General features: G+C 44.2%; 1 protein-coding gene across 3 annotated transcripts in view; it reads left to right on the top strand.

Annotated features, from left to right (window-relative positions):
- Window positions 1-18,069, top strand: part of SERINC5 (serine incorporator 5) — a 192,749-nt gene that overhangs the window by 99,092 nt on the left and 75,588 nt on the right. Inside the window, exons 2-4 of one of the 3 annotated variants that reach the window (XM_061189401.1) lie at window positions 4,543-4,575; window positions 4,966-5,064; window positions 5,478-5,632. Coding sequence is in view for 1 of the 3 variants with exons in the window: in XM_061189399.1 (XP_061045382.1) it covers window positions 8,095-8,121 (27 nt within the window). In the remaining 2 variants the exon portion in view is untranslated. Of the gene's footprint in view, window positions 1-4,542; window positions 4,576-4,965; window positions 5,065-5,477; window positions 5,633-7,951; window positions 8,122-18,069 lie in introns of those variants that run through there. The other 2 variants (XM_061189400.1, XM_061189399.1) reach the window with 2 other exon arrangements.

Genomic DNA, 18,069 nt, shown 5'->3' with positions numbered 1-18,069 from the left:
AGTTTACTGTGACTCAAGCCACACACCCCCATTTTGGATTTCATACTTTGAGGGGTGGGTCAGAAATGAATGTGCCTAAGGCTCCATTTGCTTCTTCAAAAAATGTAGTCCAATTATGGAATAGAAGCCCACTGCTTTTATATAAAGCAAAGGAATAGGAGTGTTTAATCTTGCTTTCAACCTGTTAGAATCAGCATGGGAGAAAACACAGAAAAATATTGAAAATTGTTGATTGGTGATGTCAGTTCAATAAATGCATTCTTTTTTTCCCCCTTAAAGCAGCTGTTTTTTAAAACTTTTCATTTGGGCTTCAGAGTTATTAACTTTCTTCACTTGGTGTATTTCCCTTCCTTTTGCATTAAAGAGGGAAACAAAAACGAAATGTTCTTTGAAGTTTTTCTTACAATTTTTCTCAGCCATTTAAAATTCCCCTATTGTTGAATCTAAAATGCTCTTCTGTAACTGAAATCCTATTATGAATAAAGAAGCTGGATTGTCTTTCTGTGGAACCTCAGGAAGCTTCTTTTGCTTTTCCAGTCTTCACAGAACAATGTAAACACCTTTCAAGTGAAACCCTCAGTGAAAGCCTTTTATTGATTTTCATGAAACTATATGGTTTCACAGGCATTTAACTGCCCATGATTCTTTTAAAACCAATCACCTCCAAGGATCGCTTACTTCAAAGGATGCATCTTATGAAGCAAATTCAAAACAAACCAGCAGGAGTAGTCCCTTTAAACACACATTAAAAAGATAAGACAACACAAAGTGCTCTTATTTGAAGAAATGGGCTCACCTCTTGTTCTTCTGCTCAGGAAATTAATTAGAGTGGATTAACTAGGGAAACTGAAAAGGATGCCTGCTTTCTTTTTTGTCCCCCTCCCAGCCCCCCAACCCCCAACCTCCAACCTCAAGCTTTTCTGAATGTGTTTACTTGAAATCAGGAAATGGAAAGTTCTCTGGATTGAGTTTTAAAACCAAAGAAGTCAAAATAATTTTCCTTGGTATGCAGAAGAACAGAAATGAGTTGTTTTCAGAAATGTTCGTTGAAGTTCATAATACGATTGAATAGTGATTGTAATAATTATTTGCCTGATTTACCCAAATATTTATCTCTAAGAGAAGAAATTGGAAACTTTCAAAAATCTACTCAAAGACAACTATATAGTTTAATTAAGTTAGAGACGCAAAGCCTCTCTAAACATTCCTACTGAGTTTTCTTAGAAAGAGGTAACAAAATCTGAGTGTAAATGATACATCTCAGAGATGGGGGTGTGTGGGAAATATATACATATTATATATGAAGAATATACATATATATTCTTTCCATTGATATGAAGACTAGGCCCTTAGTCCAAGAGGACTTTAAAAAATATTAATTTGTTCCCAGAAGGGTTGAGCAATGCTGAAAAACCTGTTGAACAACGCTCTACCCTCTTCATTAACTTGGAATTTGGGTTCCCTGGGGTGTTATATAGGAGTATATTCCTTTGTATTATTTACACTCAAAGGACTTTCCAAGCAAATTAATAATGTGAAATGGATTAAAGGGAGAATCTTTAAAATACTGAGACAAAACTTTTAAAGCACCCATTTGAGTTCTGAAGAATCATGAGTTTTCTCTAAGTACAAAATAACTGAGGATGATTACAAAAGATTTCTCCGGTTTCCCAAAGCATTTACCCTAAAAATCTTGACTAGGCAACACTTTGTTAGCTTATTTGTTGTCATTAGTTGAATTTGGAAAAATAAAGGCACACTTCTTTAAAAATTCCTCTAAATGGGAGTTAGTGGAGTAATATTCAATTTTCTTTCTGTGTTTGGATAAAGAGATAAAAAGAAAATGATTTTAAGCAGGAGTTAAAGCAAATAGGAGGCTTAGGAACAGGAGCTGGGGGCCCCAGTGACCTCAGAAGCTTGCAGCTTCGGTGGCCTAGAGGGACAGAAGCCAGGCCAGAGAGAGTTCAGGAGAGTGGAGCACCAAACTTTGTTTTCTAGAAGTTTTAAGATGAAGAAAAGAGGAAAAGGTGGTCGCTGAGTTGAAATGAGGTTTTCGTTTGTTGTTTAATTTAGGAGAAATCTGACCATGTTTGCAGCTTGAGAATGATTCAATAGAAAGCAAAGGCTTAAAATGCTTGGAAGAGGGACTTCCCTGGTGGCGCAGTGGTTAAGAATCCGCCTGCTAATGCAGGGAACATGGGTTTGAGCCCTGGTCCAGGAAAATCCCACATGCTGCGGAGCAACTAAGCCCGTGCGCCCCAACTACTGAGCCTGCGCTCTAGAGCCCACGAACCACAGCTACTGAAGCCCACGCGCCTAGAGCCTGTGCTCTGCAACAAGAGAAAGCCCGTGCACAACAATGAAGACCCAATGCAGCCAAAAATAAATAAATAAATTTATTAAAAAAAAAAATGCTTGGAAGAGAGAAAGTCGAGGAGACAGGAGGTAATGGAATTAAAGGTAGGATGAGGGTACAACAGAATGATTAGAGTTAAAAAGAAAGATGAATAACTTTTATTTTAAGTTAAGCAGGTCAAGGAAGGTCAATATAGGGTTAAAAGAAGGGGTTTGGAGTCCCAAGGTGTTGATGTATTCACCAAAGCAAGGGAGAAAATCAAGAAAGAGGACTCCAGAAAGCCAGATATCCAAGAAGAGAGTAGCAAGGGGAATGCCAGGATGGCAGCCATCAGTAGCAGCCTGGAGGGATCCAGATTGCAGTAGCTTGGAGATGTCTGCCAGAAAGAAAGGACTCTTGGGGAAAATGGAATTGATAGATTATCTGACATGGTTGCTTATCTGGGAGAAAAGAATTATGACAGATAAGATGGACAAATGGAGAAAAATCAAGATTAGGTAGAAAGAAAACCATGTGAGTCAAACACAACTCCAGACACTTAATACATGCTGGGTGCTATTTAAGTGCTTTAATCTGTATACTTTTATTAATCCTCTGCATTTAAAGAGGAAGAAACTGAAGTACAGAGAAGTCACTTGCTTAAAATCACAGACCTAATAAGCGACAAAAGCAAAGGTCTGATCGCAGGGTCTGGCTCCAGAGTCTCTAACCCTAACCACTAGAATATACTGCCTCTCCAGGAAAGGGGGATGGGAATGAAAAATAAAAAGAGACAAGAAAGAAATGCTATTATTATACACTATGTGGCTATGCAATGAATAATTTTTACTAGCCAGAGTTACATATTAATTTATGAAATTAATTACACATTATTTTATGAAAAGTGATATAATTAGATTGGCAAGATAGCAGATAGAAGTGCTCAGTGGGTTAAGCTTTCAGCCCACATGGAACATAAAAGATAATACACAATAAATACAGTCAACAGATCAGGAAATAACAGCATAAAAATATTATTTAAAAATATGGAGTTGGGACTTCCCTGGCAGTCCAGTGGTTAAGACTCTGTGCTTCCACTGCAGGGGGCATGGGTTTGATCCCTGGTCAGGGAACTAAGATCCCTCATGCCACGTGGAGTGAAAAATAATAATAATAAAAAAATAAATAAATGTTAAAAAAATATGGAGGTAATAAGGAAAAACTACTAAAGTAATTGAAAGTGGTTGCCTCTGGGGAAGGGACTGAAAGGAAGGATGTGGAGAAGGGAGATGCTACTTCTTATTTTATGTTTTGTAATATTTGTGACATTTAAAATACATTGTAAATATATTAATTTAATAGAAATAAAGGAGAATGCAATTACCATAAGGAGGGGGGTGGGGGCACTATAGCAGCCTATTGTTTTTTGCCTGGGTCCCAAATTTATAGCTATTTGTTTCTAAATGAATACTTCATTGTTTACTTGTAACTGAAATTAATTAAACTTTCACTACTAGATTGAGATCCCTAGAGCTTTATAAGTGAAGATTGGAGAAATTTCTTCTTTTATATTTAAATACCAATAACACATCACCAGGTTTTTTTTTCAAAGTTGAGAAAATTTTAGGGAATTAGAATAATTAATTTTATTGGCTTTTAAGCCATTTCTTGAACTGGAAATTAAATTTGTAATGAAGTTTTCTAAATTCAAAGTTAAAAAAAAGCAAATGTATGACTATGTTTTTTTCTTTAATAACATATGTATATAACTATTGTTTTCAGTTCAGTGAGTGGTGTCTTTAAGCTCAACAGTGGCTTCTCCTTCCTAAAAAGGAAAAACCAAAAAAAAATCTTTAAATTCAGGAGGGGAAAAAAGCAAATTATAAGCTGGTTATTTATGTCATAAATATACAGGTATAATTAAATCGTATAAAAGGAGCTAATTTAGTTAATTTAAGAACATTTTTGTGGGGGGAATATTTCACATGGTCTGCCAAGAGCTACAGTCTATTGAAACAGGTCTATTACTGCTTGTTCCTGAAAAATCCACATCAAAAGGGATGGACTGTAAAATTACCTTCCTGTTAGGAACAGCGTACAACTGTCTTTCTTGAAAAGGCCCGCAGAGTACTTAAAATAAAATTAAGGTGCCACTGTTTTATGTTATGTCTACTGACATTACCTCTATTCTTTTTAACTGACCACAGATGCAAAGGATGCTATGGACCAGACCTTAAATAGTAAGTGCGAAGCCCTCAGAGCCAGGAAAGGAGTAAACCTTCAGACCTAGCGTAAAGAAAAAAATGTTGCCAGCCATTCCATTTCTACAGGGATCAAGCCATTAGCCACTGTCACCCACCAACAATGCGCCCTGAGGGGACTTCAGGATGGAGAGAAACAGGAAGCATTCTGCATTTTGCCTCTAGATAGTTAAGATGCGTATCTAAGGAAAAACATTCTGGCCCCTGTATAGTTAAGAAGCACATCTACGGAAAAATTTCAAGAACCCCAGATTCTTATATCTTCCCATTCATAGAAAAGTATGAAAATAATTAACTTGAGATGTCTGTTCTTTGTGATTAGCAGTAATATTTTTATGTTTGACTACATGTTTTTTTTTTTTTTCCCAGCAAAAAATTCACATATATCCTGGCTCTTCCTTTATCTCTTTGGAGCAATTCCCCAAGTTGGAGTTATCTGAGAGGCTGTCTCCTGGGCTATGGTCCACAGTAAGTTCTCTGAATACAACTCAACTCACTTTACATTGTACGTTTTTCTTTTGGTCAACGATAGTCATATTCCTTTGAGATTTTCCAGCAGGGAGGAGGAATCAGCCTGCATAGATTATTTGCTATTGTCTTTTTAACTCGTTTGTTAATACCAGTCAGGGCTACTATTTAGTCAGTGCTTATGAGGGCCAGGCCCTGTACCACATGGTCTGTAGGGGTGAGTTTAATGCACTGTCAGTCCCCGTTTTGCAGATGATAAAACTGAGGCTCAGAGGTCACCCAGCGAGTTCTTGGTGGAGTTAAAATTTACAACTTTATGGCTCCAGAAGCTCAGGCTTCTACTATGCTTTTTGGGTACCTTGGGCACAGTCTACATATCCTCCAGTTATTAAGTCATATTCTCTCTTTGCCAGGCTGATGTTAATATTGTCACAGAATCCTCCCATGTTGGCATCCATTTGGAAAAAAAGAGTTCAGGATTCAGGAGCCCTGGATCCTACTACCAGCTCTGCCTGTAACCCAGTGGTGCCTGATGAGGGATCTCATCTTCCTGAGCTCCTCCTAAAAGGTGAGGAGACCTTGTAGTCCCAGCAGGCTCAAACTTAGGTAGATTTCACATCTTCCCCCTCCCCAGAAGCTGCCTGGCTCTTCCCAGGGGAGCGGAATCTTCCGGCACGCAAGTAATCTCCCAGGGCAAGAAATGGGGTCAGAGTGACCACCCCAGCCGACAGTGAACCTAACTAGACAGTCTTGGTGAGATCCTTGTCTTCTGATGAATCATAGGCTGCCACCAAGCAGGTGGCTGCACTGGTCTGATACTGCTTATGCTTCTTTTTCTTTTTAATACTATTATTTAAAAAATTTTGGGCTTCCCTGGTGGCGCAGTGGTTGAGAGTCTGCCTGCCGATGCAGGGGACACGGGTTCGAGCCCTGGTCTGGGAAGATCGCACATGCCGCGGAGCAACTGGGCCCGTGAGCCACAATTACTGAGCCTGAACGTCTGGAGCCTGTGCTCCGCAACGGGAGGCCGCGACAGTAAGAGGCCCGCGCACCGCAATGAAGAGTGGCCCCCGCTCGCCGCAACTGGAGAAGGCCCTCGCACAGAAACGAAGACCCAACACAGCCATAAATAAATAAATAAATTTATTTAAAAAAAAATTTTATAGTTAGAGCCAACTCTCATTACTTTCCATGGTTCTGAATAGGGCCTGCTCCATTATTTCTCTTCCTCTAAACGCTGGCAGCTGAGATTCTAGGAGCTTCTGTTACTCACCCGGGCCTTTGGACTCTTTAATCAATAGAAGTTGGTAAGAGGTCAGAGGAGAATTTCAGGCAAGGCTTTATTGGAGCTGGAGCTGCAGCATCAGGGAGCAAAAGCAAGAAACAGGTACCCTTGCCAGCTCTCGGAGTGAAGCTGCTTGGGTCCTTAAATGGGGTAACAACAGGGATGGATGGGGTGGGCTTGGCAAGAGGCATACATTACATGGTCTGTCCACCTCTTTGGTGGTGCAGTGGACAGGATCATGCACAGTACCATGCTTTAGCTCTTGGCACCTCAACAACTTGTAGTTTGTTTCTGGTCTTTTTGTATCCTATTACTCAGCTTTGCCTCAACTGTGCATGTGTGCAGTTATTTTTAGTCACTTATAATTTTTTTGTATCCTATTGCTCAAGGAGACGTTTGTCCAGGTGCAAGCACTCTTGTAGAGGATCCCAGTTCCCAGCCTGCCTCAATTCTAGGAGATCTTGTGCTGCTCCTAATCCAAGGATTGGTTTCCATGCGACTTTCCTCTTAGTCTCCACCTCCTAAACTGCCCTCAAAGACGCTACTTTGCCAAAGGCTTAAGGTCAAGCTTTGTATCATGCCTGAGGGGATCAGACACGTGGATTCCAGTCCCAGTATTGCTTCTTCAGCATTGCTGTTAAGCTTAGGGCAAGTTATTTAACCTGTGTGTTAAATAATAGACCTGTTGCCTCATTTCTAAAATATATACTGTAATGCTTATTTTAAGGAGTAAAAAGGCCTTGGCACAAAGTTTGTATCCTCTTCTTGGGAAAGTGGCCGCGAGGAGAGAAGATTTGGGTAGGGAGATAAACTAGGGTCACCCTCTCTGCCTTCTGCATGTAACAAACAAATATAGGGAACCCTTTTTTAGTGGAGTCGGGCGAGAGGAAGTAGGGATGCAAACCAAGTCCCTGGGCCGGGATGCGCTCTTACGCGGGTGGTGGGGGAGAGACTGGAAAATAGATCAATATTCAGGGAAGCACAGAAGGGGTTCTCCCAGGATCCCCCAAGTGCCATGGTAACGTCAGGGCAGGACAGCCAAGCCCAGGGATTCGAAGCTTGGGCCGAGGGAACTTTCCCAAAAGTTGAGAAATCTTCTTGGCAGATGAGGGAGATAAAGGGATTTCTGGAACAGGGATCCCGTGGATATCCCAGTTTGGCGCGAGGCACAACACAGACCAGCACCCGGCCACCCCTATTGCGCCTGTGCAGTGCAGGACACTCAGAATCGCTCACTAAAGGCTCCAAGGTTTATTGGAGTCAGCAACCAGCTCTGCCACCAGAGCCGGGGACTAGGGGCGCCGCGCTCTCCTGGGTCGGGGACCGAGCGCCGCCAGCCGGCGTAGGAGCCCGGTAATACCTGGCCGGCGCGTTGGAGGACAGACTTCGCAGTCCAGCGCTGCACCGGGAAGTGATGACCACCACCCACCGCCTGACGCCAGCGGAAGCGCGAGCCCGGAGCTGGCGGGCTCGAAGGCGGTGCGCCCGGGAAGGGGCGGGCACGGGGCGGGGCTGCGGGCGGCCGCCGCGGCTGGAGCGGGCGATTGGGGCGGGGCCTGTGGTGGCGGGGCGGGGTTTGGCGGCAGTTGTTTTTACCAAGGCCTCAGTGCTTCGCGTTCAGCTGGGGCTACGCCGCGTGGAGGCGTGAGCGGGTTCGCAGAGGGACGCTCGAGGCCGGAGGGAGCCAGGAGGGCCAGAGGGAAGCTGGGAGCCGGCAAGCGCGCTGGTGGTGGTCGGCCGCCACGATGTCAGCGCAGTGCTGTGCGGGCCAGGTGAGCCGGGAGAGACAGGTCGGGAGACCGGGCCAGGAGCCGAGGCAGCGCGGGCTTCTCTGGGTGCACGTCCCAGCTCCGCCGCCGAAAGTGGGGTGGGTGACCCTGCGCCGCCTGGGTGAGTGCTCCGGGCCGGAGCGCGGCGCTCGGCCTTCGGGGAAAACCGTGTGCCTCGGCGGGCGGGCCAGAGGGACACGGGGAAGCCCTAGAGGCTACCCCGAGGTCTTCCCGTTCGGCCTTAGGAACTTCGCTTAGGGCGGGGCGGGCAGGGTTCGGGCGGAGGATCCCGACTGTTTCAGGAGCGTGTCGCCTCCTCCCCAGGACACAAGTGTGTGGTGCTGAGCTCCGTAGGCCACCTGGCTCTGCCAACCCGATCAACCCAGAAGAAAACGTGGGTTTGGGCAACCACTCCTTTTCCATGCCCTGAACGAAACTCGGGTCGTACGGCCCAGACGGGTTGCGCTTGACATCTCGCAAGTCTCTAGAGCATTGGAGAGCATTGGCTCTTTTTCTTCGAGAAAGTCTGGAAGACTGCTTTCCAAACCGCGATGCTCAGGTCTGGGTGCTGGGAAGACTCAGCCCTGCTTCCTGAGTCTCCCGACCCAACCCTGGCTGGACCCAAACGCGGCTGACTGCGTAGAGCGCGAGCCTTCCCATCCCTCCTTTCACCTGAACTTGCCCGAGCCTGTTTTGTAACTCTCGCCTGTTAAACTCATGAGATCTTAAAACACCTGTGTCCGCTTGGGATGGGCGTCTTCTACCGGTTAGTAGTGCATCAGGGCAGAATTAATAGTAGTTTTTAACCTTTAATGTTGATTTCACTCCTTCCTGCAGAGTTAGAAAAAAAAGAAGTAGGTAAAGCCTTCCGCACGTCGCGCTCCCTCCTTCCTAGCCGTATTGATTATCAACATTTCTGTACAGTTTTAATGGTGCGTTTTCTCAAATGAGTCTAACTCCGGAGGGCATACCGGGCTGTTTTTGCTTCTTAATACATTCAGCCTTGCGACAATCAGAGGCCAGCCCGTAACTGATGCAGGGATTAAGCTGTGGGTTTCTCTAACCCGCCGATTACACTGGTAGATAATCCGTCCTCTTTCCAGTGGCCATGTGAAGTTATCACTTGGTTTTTGAGGTCTAATACTGTTCTTGGCATGCATTCAAGCTGGCCTTTTTAGAGATGAGGAAATTGAGGTTTTTAACTTGAGGTGGAATGCCTTGCCCTGAGTCAGGCAAGGCGACAGGAGGACATTTAACACCTTCTCAGGGCTTTCGAGACCGAAGTGGACGGGAAAAGGCTGTTTTCAGAATATTCCAAATCTCAAGAAAGCTTTGCATAATCGTTCATTGTTGTTATTTTGAGATAGTTCTAATTTGATGTGACACTTCATTATATAGTGATTACGTTACAAATATTTCGGGGCACCTGTTCTCCAGTCCCTTGAAAGCCCCTTGAGGTTTTCTGTGGCTCCCAGCAGGTGATTTAGGGCTCTGAAAATTATTGACAGTACTCAAGTGGGTCTTGTAAAAGAATGATTGGTATGGTTGATATTTTGGCAGGGTTTCGTGACTTGTTTCTTTTTGTTTTAAAGTGAGAACTTTTAAAAATTATTTATTTATTTATTTATTTTTTGGCTGCGTTGGGTCTTCGTTGCTGCACGTGGGCTTTCTCTAGTTGCGCGAGCGGGGCCTACTTTTCATCGAGGTGCGCGGGCTTCTCATTGCGGTGGCTTCTCTTGTTGTGGAGCGCAGGCTTCAGTAGTTGCAGCACGCGGGCTCAGTAGTTGTGGCGCACGGGCTTAGTTGCTCCACGGCATGTGGGATCTTCCCGGACCAGGGCTCGAACCCATGTCCCCTGCATTGGCAGGCAGATTCTCAACCACTGCGCCACCAGGGACGTCCTCGTGACTTGTTTCTGAAATCCCCCTCTCAGGACTTTGGAAAGAACCAAATCCTGGCCGTTCATCACAGGAAAATTAACTTCTGCTTTCTAGGGACTGCTTGAGGCTTCACTGTGTGGCTCTCAACACAGGGAGGGGGTGATGACACTATAATTTCGTATGAATGGGGCTGTTAAGTTTGCATTAAAAAAAAAAAGCAGCACTGTCAGAAGATATCTAAGTCTGTGAATCCTTTGAAAAAATTTTTTGAGCACCTGTGCATTGTTTTTCCCTACATCACTTATGACATCAATGTACGGGTTTTTTGTTTTGTTTTTACCCCCGCACCAGCCAGTTCCCCAGCTCTCCGGATAGTAACTGGCTGTACAACGATTCAATTCTGACACTACCTGGAGTTAGTATCCCACAGGTTAGGGGTCCGCCCTCCTCCCCCTCCCCTCCCCCGCACACTCCAGCTGCCAATCACAAGTCTTCTGGGCCTCCCACACTGGGGTGGAAGACCGAATAAATATTTCTGATCATATCACAATATCACAGCACCTACTGTGTGCCAAGAGCTGGAGATACGGCAGTGAGCCAGGCAAACATCATCTCTGCCCTCAGTGACTGGGGTTGGGTGGCATTTCATAAGCATGTAAGCAGTGAAACAGCAAGTACTTGTGCTGTCACAGGTCCTGGTGGCAGAGTGGCTTTGGGTAGGGTTGCTGGGGAAGTCTGTCTGAGAAGATGCCCTTGGAATTGAGACTGATAAAGGAGGAGAGGCACCCACGTCAGGGCCTGGGTAGGGAGTCTTCCAGGGTGTTGGAGGAAAAGAAGTGGTCACCTTGGGTGCTGTGAAGACTTGCCTGTCAGGGACTGGCATGGAGAGAGAGCAGTCAGAGCTGGCCACCCGGTGAATACTTTTAAGCTGCCTCCTCCTGCGTGTGAGCAGTGGTCTGGGCTTCCGCAGTGAGCCCGAATTCTTCTTGACGGAGCTTGAATCCTGGCAACCTGCTGTTGCCCTAGGCCAAGGAAGGGAGAGTGTGGTACCTTAATTTAGGGTGTCGTGGTGCTTACGGTGGGGCGTCATTGGCTTCTGGGCATATTGTAGAGGTAGAGCTGGACTTTTACATGGGTTAGAAATGGGGTGTGGGAATGAGAGAGATTCGGTTTATGACCCGAGCAACTGGATAGATGATAGTGCCTCACTGAAGTGAGGTAGGAGGCTTGAAGGAAGGAAGACATTTGGCAAGGAAAACCCATAGTTTTCTTCTCGCTCTGTCACATTTGAGATGCCTATTATAAATTAAATGGAGATGGCAAGTCATCAGTTGGATTTTTAAGTTGGGAGAAGTTTGAGGTTGGAGATAGAAATTTGGGGGACTTAACTGATACTGTCAGAAACAATGTGTAACCCAGAAAAGAGCCTGGGCTTTGGACTCAGGTCTGGATTTGAATTGGGAAATCTGGACACGGAGGGGTGGTGTGACTGTGCACGTCACTTACCCTCAATTAACCTCAGTTTTCCTCCGTGGTTGAATGGGTATGAAATACCTCCTAGGGTTATGAGTATTACATGTGATAATGTCTCTAGTACAGGGTTTGGTACAGAGTAAGGAACCCCCAAGATGTTAGTGACCATTATCCACCTCTACCTGGACAGTCTCCGGGTCATTTTATCTTTGCATTGACCCTGATATACTTAGATTTTGCTTAGGCCTTTGGCTGATCGGTGCTAATGGAAGCAGAGGTCACAGGACAGTGGTCACTCGACACGTTCTGGGTACCCAGCACTGTGGTAAGGCCCCTGGGCACTGGGTGATTAACAAAGTGCGTCCTTGCTCTCCTGGAACTTAAGGGCTAGTTGGGGATTGGAAGTGTGGGGGAAGCTCACTGCAGAAAGTGACAGGACAGCCTGTCAGAGGTGAAATGAGATGTGTAATTGGAAGATCTAGACACCCCGTCAAGGCAATTTGAGAGTAAGGCTTGGCAGGGTTTACTCCAGGCAAGTATAAGCATTAATGATAATAGTAACAATAGCTGAAGCTTATTTCATGCCCACAAGTGTGCTGTTTTTACCTACGTTATATCACTCATTCTCCACAGCAACCCTATGGGGTCGGGGAATGTTCTAATTGGCCTCCTTTTGCAGGTGAGGCCACTGAAGTGCAGAGAGATAAATTAACTTGACTGATATTTACATGGTGGTGGAGCCAGGCCTTCAACACTGGTCCACCTGACTTGAGTTGGAGCTCCTAACTGGGAAACTGTTATTCCTTATTATTCTAAATACAGTATGAATAAATCATGAGGAACTGTTGCTCATTGTTGTTGCTTATAATGGCCCTAAGGCAGCTTTGAATGCATAGCTATGAGGCTGTCTTGGTAGATATTGGTGGTTGCCAGGAGTTACCAGTGGGTGGGGTTTAGCTTCTTCCTCATAGTCTGGTCCAGGTTATAAAGATAGCAAGTCTCAGACCAAATTCTGTCGCTTGTGCAGGCATTTATTGGCAGGCAGGCACAGCACAGTTACACAGCCTGATCTGCGGCTTCACGAAGTTCCAGCTCTTTGCCCTTCTTGGTGCACTGACACGCGACTTGCATGTTCTCCTGAGGCAGATGTGACAACCTTCTAGAAGGAAGAACTTGACCAAGACTGCTGAAGCACAGGACCGCATGGATGGATCAAGCCCACGGTCCCACTCTCAGGCAGAAGACTCCTTGTCCTTGTAGCCGGTTCATATAAGGGTGGGAATGCCCACGCCAGGGTGTTTCCAGCCAGATTGTATTACTTGATCCCTGAGATTTTCCCCAACGAAAGCAAATTTCTAACGTCTGTTATGTTAATTGATTGACAAAGCCACAGAATGCCACCAGGGACTGTCCACTGTCAAAGATAAATAAAGCTGGACGTTAGTTAAAGCAATGAAAACAGATTTTATTCAGTAACCACTCACTGACAGAAAGACCTGAGCTCCATCCTGATTAGCACAGATCACTGGGAGTTTTCAAGGGACGATGAGGGAATAGGGAGGAGTGAGTGGAGGCCCAAGTAGAGTTAGGGAAGTGAGACGTTACAAAGGTTTGTTTGGAGTATGGGTGATGAAGCCAGCTGGGTCTGATAGCTGGCAGGTTAGATTCTGTCCTTCCACTGAGACTAGGAGATAGACCCTATCCTTCCTGATGATTACATTTCAAAGGAATGGCATTTAAGTCCTTGAGAAAGACACTCCAGACTTGTAGGAAATGTGTCCTATCTGTCCCTCTCCTCAGGGACAGAGGAAGGATTCACAATTATTAGCCCTATTTAGTAAATGCTCTTAAGAAAGGGAGGTTAGGGACTTCCCTAGTGGCGCAGTGGTTAAGAATCTGCCTGCCAATGCAGGGGACATGGGTTCGAGCCCCGGTCCGGGAAAATCCCACATGCCGTGGAGCAACTAAGCCCGTGCACCACAACTACTGAGCCTGTGCTCTAGAGCCCGCGAGCCACAACTACTGAAGCTCGCGCACCTAGAGCCCCTGCTCCGCAACAAGAGAAGCCACTGCAATGAGAAGCCCGCTCACCGCAACTAGAGAAAGCCCGTGTGCAGCAATGAAGACCCAACGCAGCCAAACATAAATAAATAAATTAAAAAAAAAAAAAAAAAAGAAAGGGAGGTTAGGGCCTATCTTAGGTGCTGGCTAGAACAAACAGTAAATTTCTTTTTACAGCCCTGAACTTTTCCAGACAAGAACTCAAAAAGGCAAAAGGCAGCTAGGTCATCCCAGGGATGCAGCCTCAGGCTACTAGAAGCCTGTTAAAGTTTGGTCAAGTCCTTCGTGCAAGGGTTTGAGCAGAGTTGCTGTGTATCGAGAGTTCTTGCGGTTTTCACCATGTCTCATCATTAACGCTGGTTAACAAAGCCTGGGGTCACTGGAGTTAGAAGTAACTGAAGCCCATGCAGGAGGCTTTTAGAGGTTGGCTTTTGTTAAGTGTTAGCTGGAATGGGTCTTCCTCATCAGGGCATCTGATCACCTCTAGACTGTAGCTTAAAACACACACAGACACACACACACACACACACACACACACACACACACACACACAAAATCCATGAAGACTTCTTTAAAAAGTAAATTACATACCACATAAAAGTACTGACTTCCCTGAGATGTCCTTCCTTCTCTATAAAACCCAAATCTCTGCTTTTAAGGCCAAGCTCAAGAAGCATTTTCCTCAGAAATGACCTTCCCCTTGCTTTAAGAATTCTCAGAACTTGCACACAAAACCTGTCCACACCACCTAGTATGTGGTCATCTGATGCACTGGAGTTGTTTCCTGGCTACTGTGTGGGTGCGTTTCCTCTCTCCTAGACAGAGCATGTACTGTGACCTAGCTGAACCCCCTGTTGTGTGCTTTTGGTTAGAAAACTTTTTCCCTACAGCTCTTTGTTTATAGTGATTGGAAATGTTAGGTCCTCATTATATCACGTGTTGCTTCCACCCTTGGAAGGGATCTAGGCACAAAAGTTCATTCTTTGCATGACTGATGCTTTTTTGAACACTTTGGGGCATTTGTGAAATACATATCACCCAGAGAGAACTATATTTTGATATTTTATAACAGTCACTCACATTTAATATATATGATTTTACTTTGTGGAGTTGGGATTATGTTGTAGGTGCTATGTTTGATTCAACTCTGCTGAATTACAGGAGTTTTTCAAGTGCACCAGCCACTCATTTGCAGCCATGTTTTCTGGGCTTATACCCAGAAAGTAGTGCAGTCCTCTACCTTCAAACATGGCAATTTTTCCAGAGGTATTAAGTAAACGTAAATATGTGAAAGTCAGTTAATAGGCTTATGTGTTAATACGAGTGTGTGTGCGTGTTTCAATTCCCAAAAGACTAAAAATAATGAAGAAAATCCCAGCTACACCTCCTTTAGATGCCATCGACAATAACCATTTTCAACATCATTTTTAACTTTGGTCTTTTTCTTTACAGTCACTTATGCGGATACCATCTGTCTAGATGGTGTTTGAGTCTCTGTTTTCTTGCTCTATAAAGGTGCCCTTCTCTGTTTCAGTTGCATTAAATTTGAGTCCTGTGCTTATCACTAGTATTGGCAGTTTTATTTTTCTATTCGTTTTATAAAATGCGGGCAAGTTGCAGTAAAATGGCCACATCATTGCTCTACCATACTGACAAAGGTGGTGGTGATTCGGCTGATGTTGAACTGTTGCTGATACAGAAAGAGTGGTTTGGAGATGCCTCTGTGTAGTTAGCTAAGTTCACGTTGTAAAGATAAGTTTGTCACTGACCTTGAACAATGAAGAGAGTGAAGGTTGCCGTTGTAGGTGGAGAGTCAGCATGAAGGTTGCTCATTCAGATTTGTTTTCTTGGGTGGCTTTAGAGCTGACCTGGGCAGGCTGGCAAATAGCTTTGGGCTGTGGCAGGTCTTGAGTGGGATTGCTTTGCTGGGAGGGCCCATCTGTAGGGAGTAGAGGGCAGCCTCTGACTCATCTCTCTGCTAATGAGATAAAAGGTAACACCCCCTTGCCCACTGCTTGCTTCCCACCCCCGTTTTCCCTATGAATATCGCCTGTCAATTTCCCAGAGATATTGAATATCTGTGAGTGAGTTAACTGTGAGACTCAGAAGCTTACTTTTCAGTTTCCCAGGTGTTTTAATGTAAATCGCCTTTAGAAAGGACAGAGCAATAACGATGGCATTGTCTACTTGTATTCAGAGCAGGGCGAGCAGTATGTGGCCTGTTCACCTATGATAATTTAACATTAAAAAGGAAGTCCTCGTGTAACATGGTATGTCTGCAGAACTAGCCATTGGACACAATTCCATTTTACCCTTTGACTAAAGTGCTTTCTGTATCTTTAATTATAATGGTAATTATAGATAAAGATCTTGTGTTCTTTCAGTGTCCTGAGTCAAGCAGCATTGTTAGTGAATTGTCATTATATGCTGCTGTTGTTAGTTGAATTTGCGATTGCGATAGGATGCTCAGAGCAAGCATCCAATGGATCAAGTTACTCATCTCGACCACCTTGATTGTCCCTAATGATCAGGTTTTTCAAGTAGTCCAAAGTGAACCTTTACAACCCTTGTTAAAATGAATTTTAAACATTTCCAGTGGGGACATCCTCGTATTTTCTAGCTTGTGTATTAATGATATTTTAGAAGATTTTAGAACATAATCTGGGAGTCAGTGTAGTGTGTGTGTAGGAAATTCAAACAATGGATTTGTTTGATTAATTAAAACATCTGTTTGAATTTTGAGGGAAATAGGACTTTACTTTTGGCTTTTCTTCTGTAGTTTGCCTTGTGAGATTAAAGTTGAGCTGATGTTTAAGGAAAGCAGCTGTTATGGAAAAACTTAGGGTGGGTTCTTATCACAGAATAAATTTTGAAACAATTTCGATTTGAAGTAAGGTTACAAAATATAGTGATTAGACAGCATTTTCCCCCTCATGAAAACTGTCTAGTCTAAACAAAAGTAGGGAAAACACATACACACAACCGTTTAAATCTTATTTATGCAGAGATAACTAGGAGAGATGGAAAATCAGGCTAATGTTTGTTTAAATATCATTTTTTATAAACTAGCCAATTGCTCTTTGAAACAAAGCTCATGAGGTCTTTACGGGATTTATTTTCCAGTGTTTTGTTTCTTGCATTGTATCTCAGTAATTTAACACAGGGCTGAGTCGCCTAATGCTCTGATCCTTAGCCCAGGTTGGGCTATTTGTGTGGTGATTGATGAGGCAGATCATGGAATCAGAGAAACTTTTGGAAGAGGCTTTAAAAGGCATCCCTTTTAATTCCCCATCTGAAGCTTAGACGTCTTGTAAAAATGCCCCTCCTAAGTGTACCTCTGGTGTGTTTGAGCCTCTCCAGTGTTGGGGAGCTCACTACCGTTCCCAGTTTTTAAGTTTTCTGAGCCTTGGTTTCTTTGTTCATCAAACGGGGGAAATTTGTGTCTTGCCTCCCTTATATGATTGTTGAAAGGGATGAAAACAAGACAATATTAAGACTCTTTGTTATCTGTAAGTTGGTGATGCAGGTGTGTCAGGGTTCAATGCAGAAAACTGAGACCACTCTGGGTATTTTAAGCAGAACGATTTAATGTAGGGAATTAACTGTTGAAGAAATTAAAGAGCTAGAGGAGCAAGAGTCAGGGGGCCGCCTTTGAACTCTTGGATTTAAGGGCACACCACTCCAGCAGTAATCCAGAAGTCTGAAAGCCCAGGCTGCTGCCCCCCGCCTCTTGACACCCACACAGGTGGCGGCTTAACATGGGAACCCCAAGTCTGGCCATTGTCCTAGGACCTTGCTGGGAAGCAGACACTGCAGCAGGAGGATGGTCCCCCACCTTGTTTTCACCTTCCAAATATTGTGAGTGTTACTAATTGTCAGGTCCCCAACAGCAAAGGAGTCTGAGAAATGTGGTTACATTTTCCAGATTCTTCAGTACTGGAAGACCCATAGAAGAAGGTGGGAATGTAGGCTGAATGAGAGAACTATCCCTGTGGAGCACAAGCTAGGAGGAACTAGTGTAATAACCCTAGTGAGTGCTGTACTTCCTGCCCATCGTGGCTTGACCAAATGACAGCCTCACAAGTAAGGCCAGAGTGTTGAGGGGGTTGACTTAAAGGGAGGAAGATGGAAATACGTTATTGTGTAAACTGGTTTTCCTCTCCTAGTCTCTTCGCTGCCTGCTCCTTTTTCCATACTACCAGCAGGTTGATCCTTCTACCAAAGTATAGTCCTAACCCTGTCATCCCCTGCCTGATTTTTCAACACTATTGGGGTTAACGTAATGGATTTTCTAAATGCAAGTCTTTTGTAGGAATCTGTTAGTGGTCTGTATCGAGATAACTTATATTCTAAAAAACAATGTGCTTAATATGTCTCTTCAATCATTCCTGATATTAGTAATTTGTGTTCTTTATTCTTTTTTTAATGACTCTAGGAGTTTATCAATCTGATTAATCTTGTGAAAGAAACAATTTTTTTATTGTTAGCTATTCTCTATTTCATTGATTTCTGCTCTTTTTTCCCTTTTTTAACTTAC

This window comes from Eubalaena glacialis, chromosome 4 (genome assembly GCF_028564815.1).
Source record: "Eubalaena glacialis isolate mEubGla1 chromosome 4, mEubGla1.1.hap2.+ XY, whole genome shotgun sequence".
NCBI classification, from domain to species: domain Eukaryota; kingdom Metazoa; phylum Chordata; class Mammalia; order Artiodactyla; family Balaenidae; genus Eubalaena; species Eubalaena glacialis.
The sequence above is the reverse complement of the archived record's forward strand: the minus strand, read 5'-3'. Positions and strand labels throughout refer to the sequence as shown.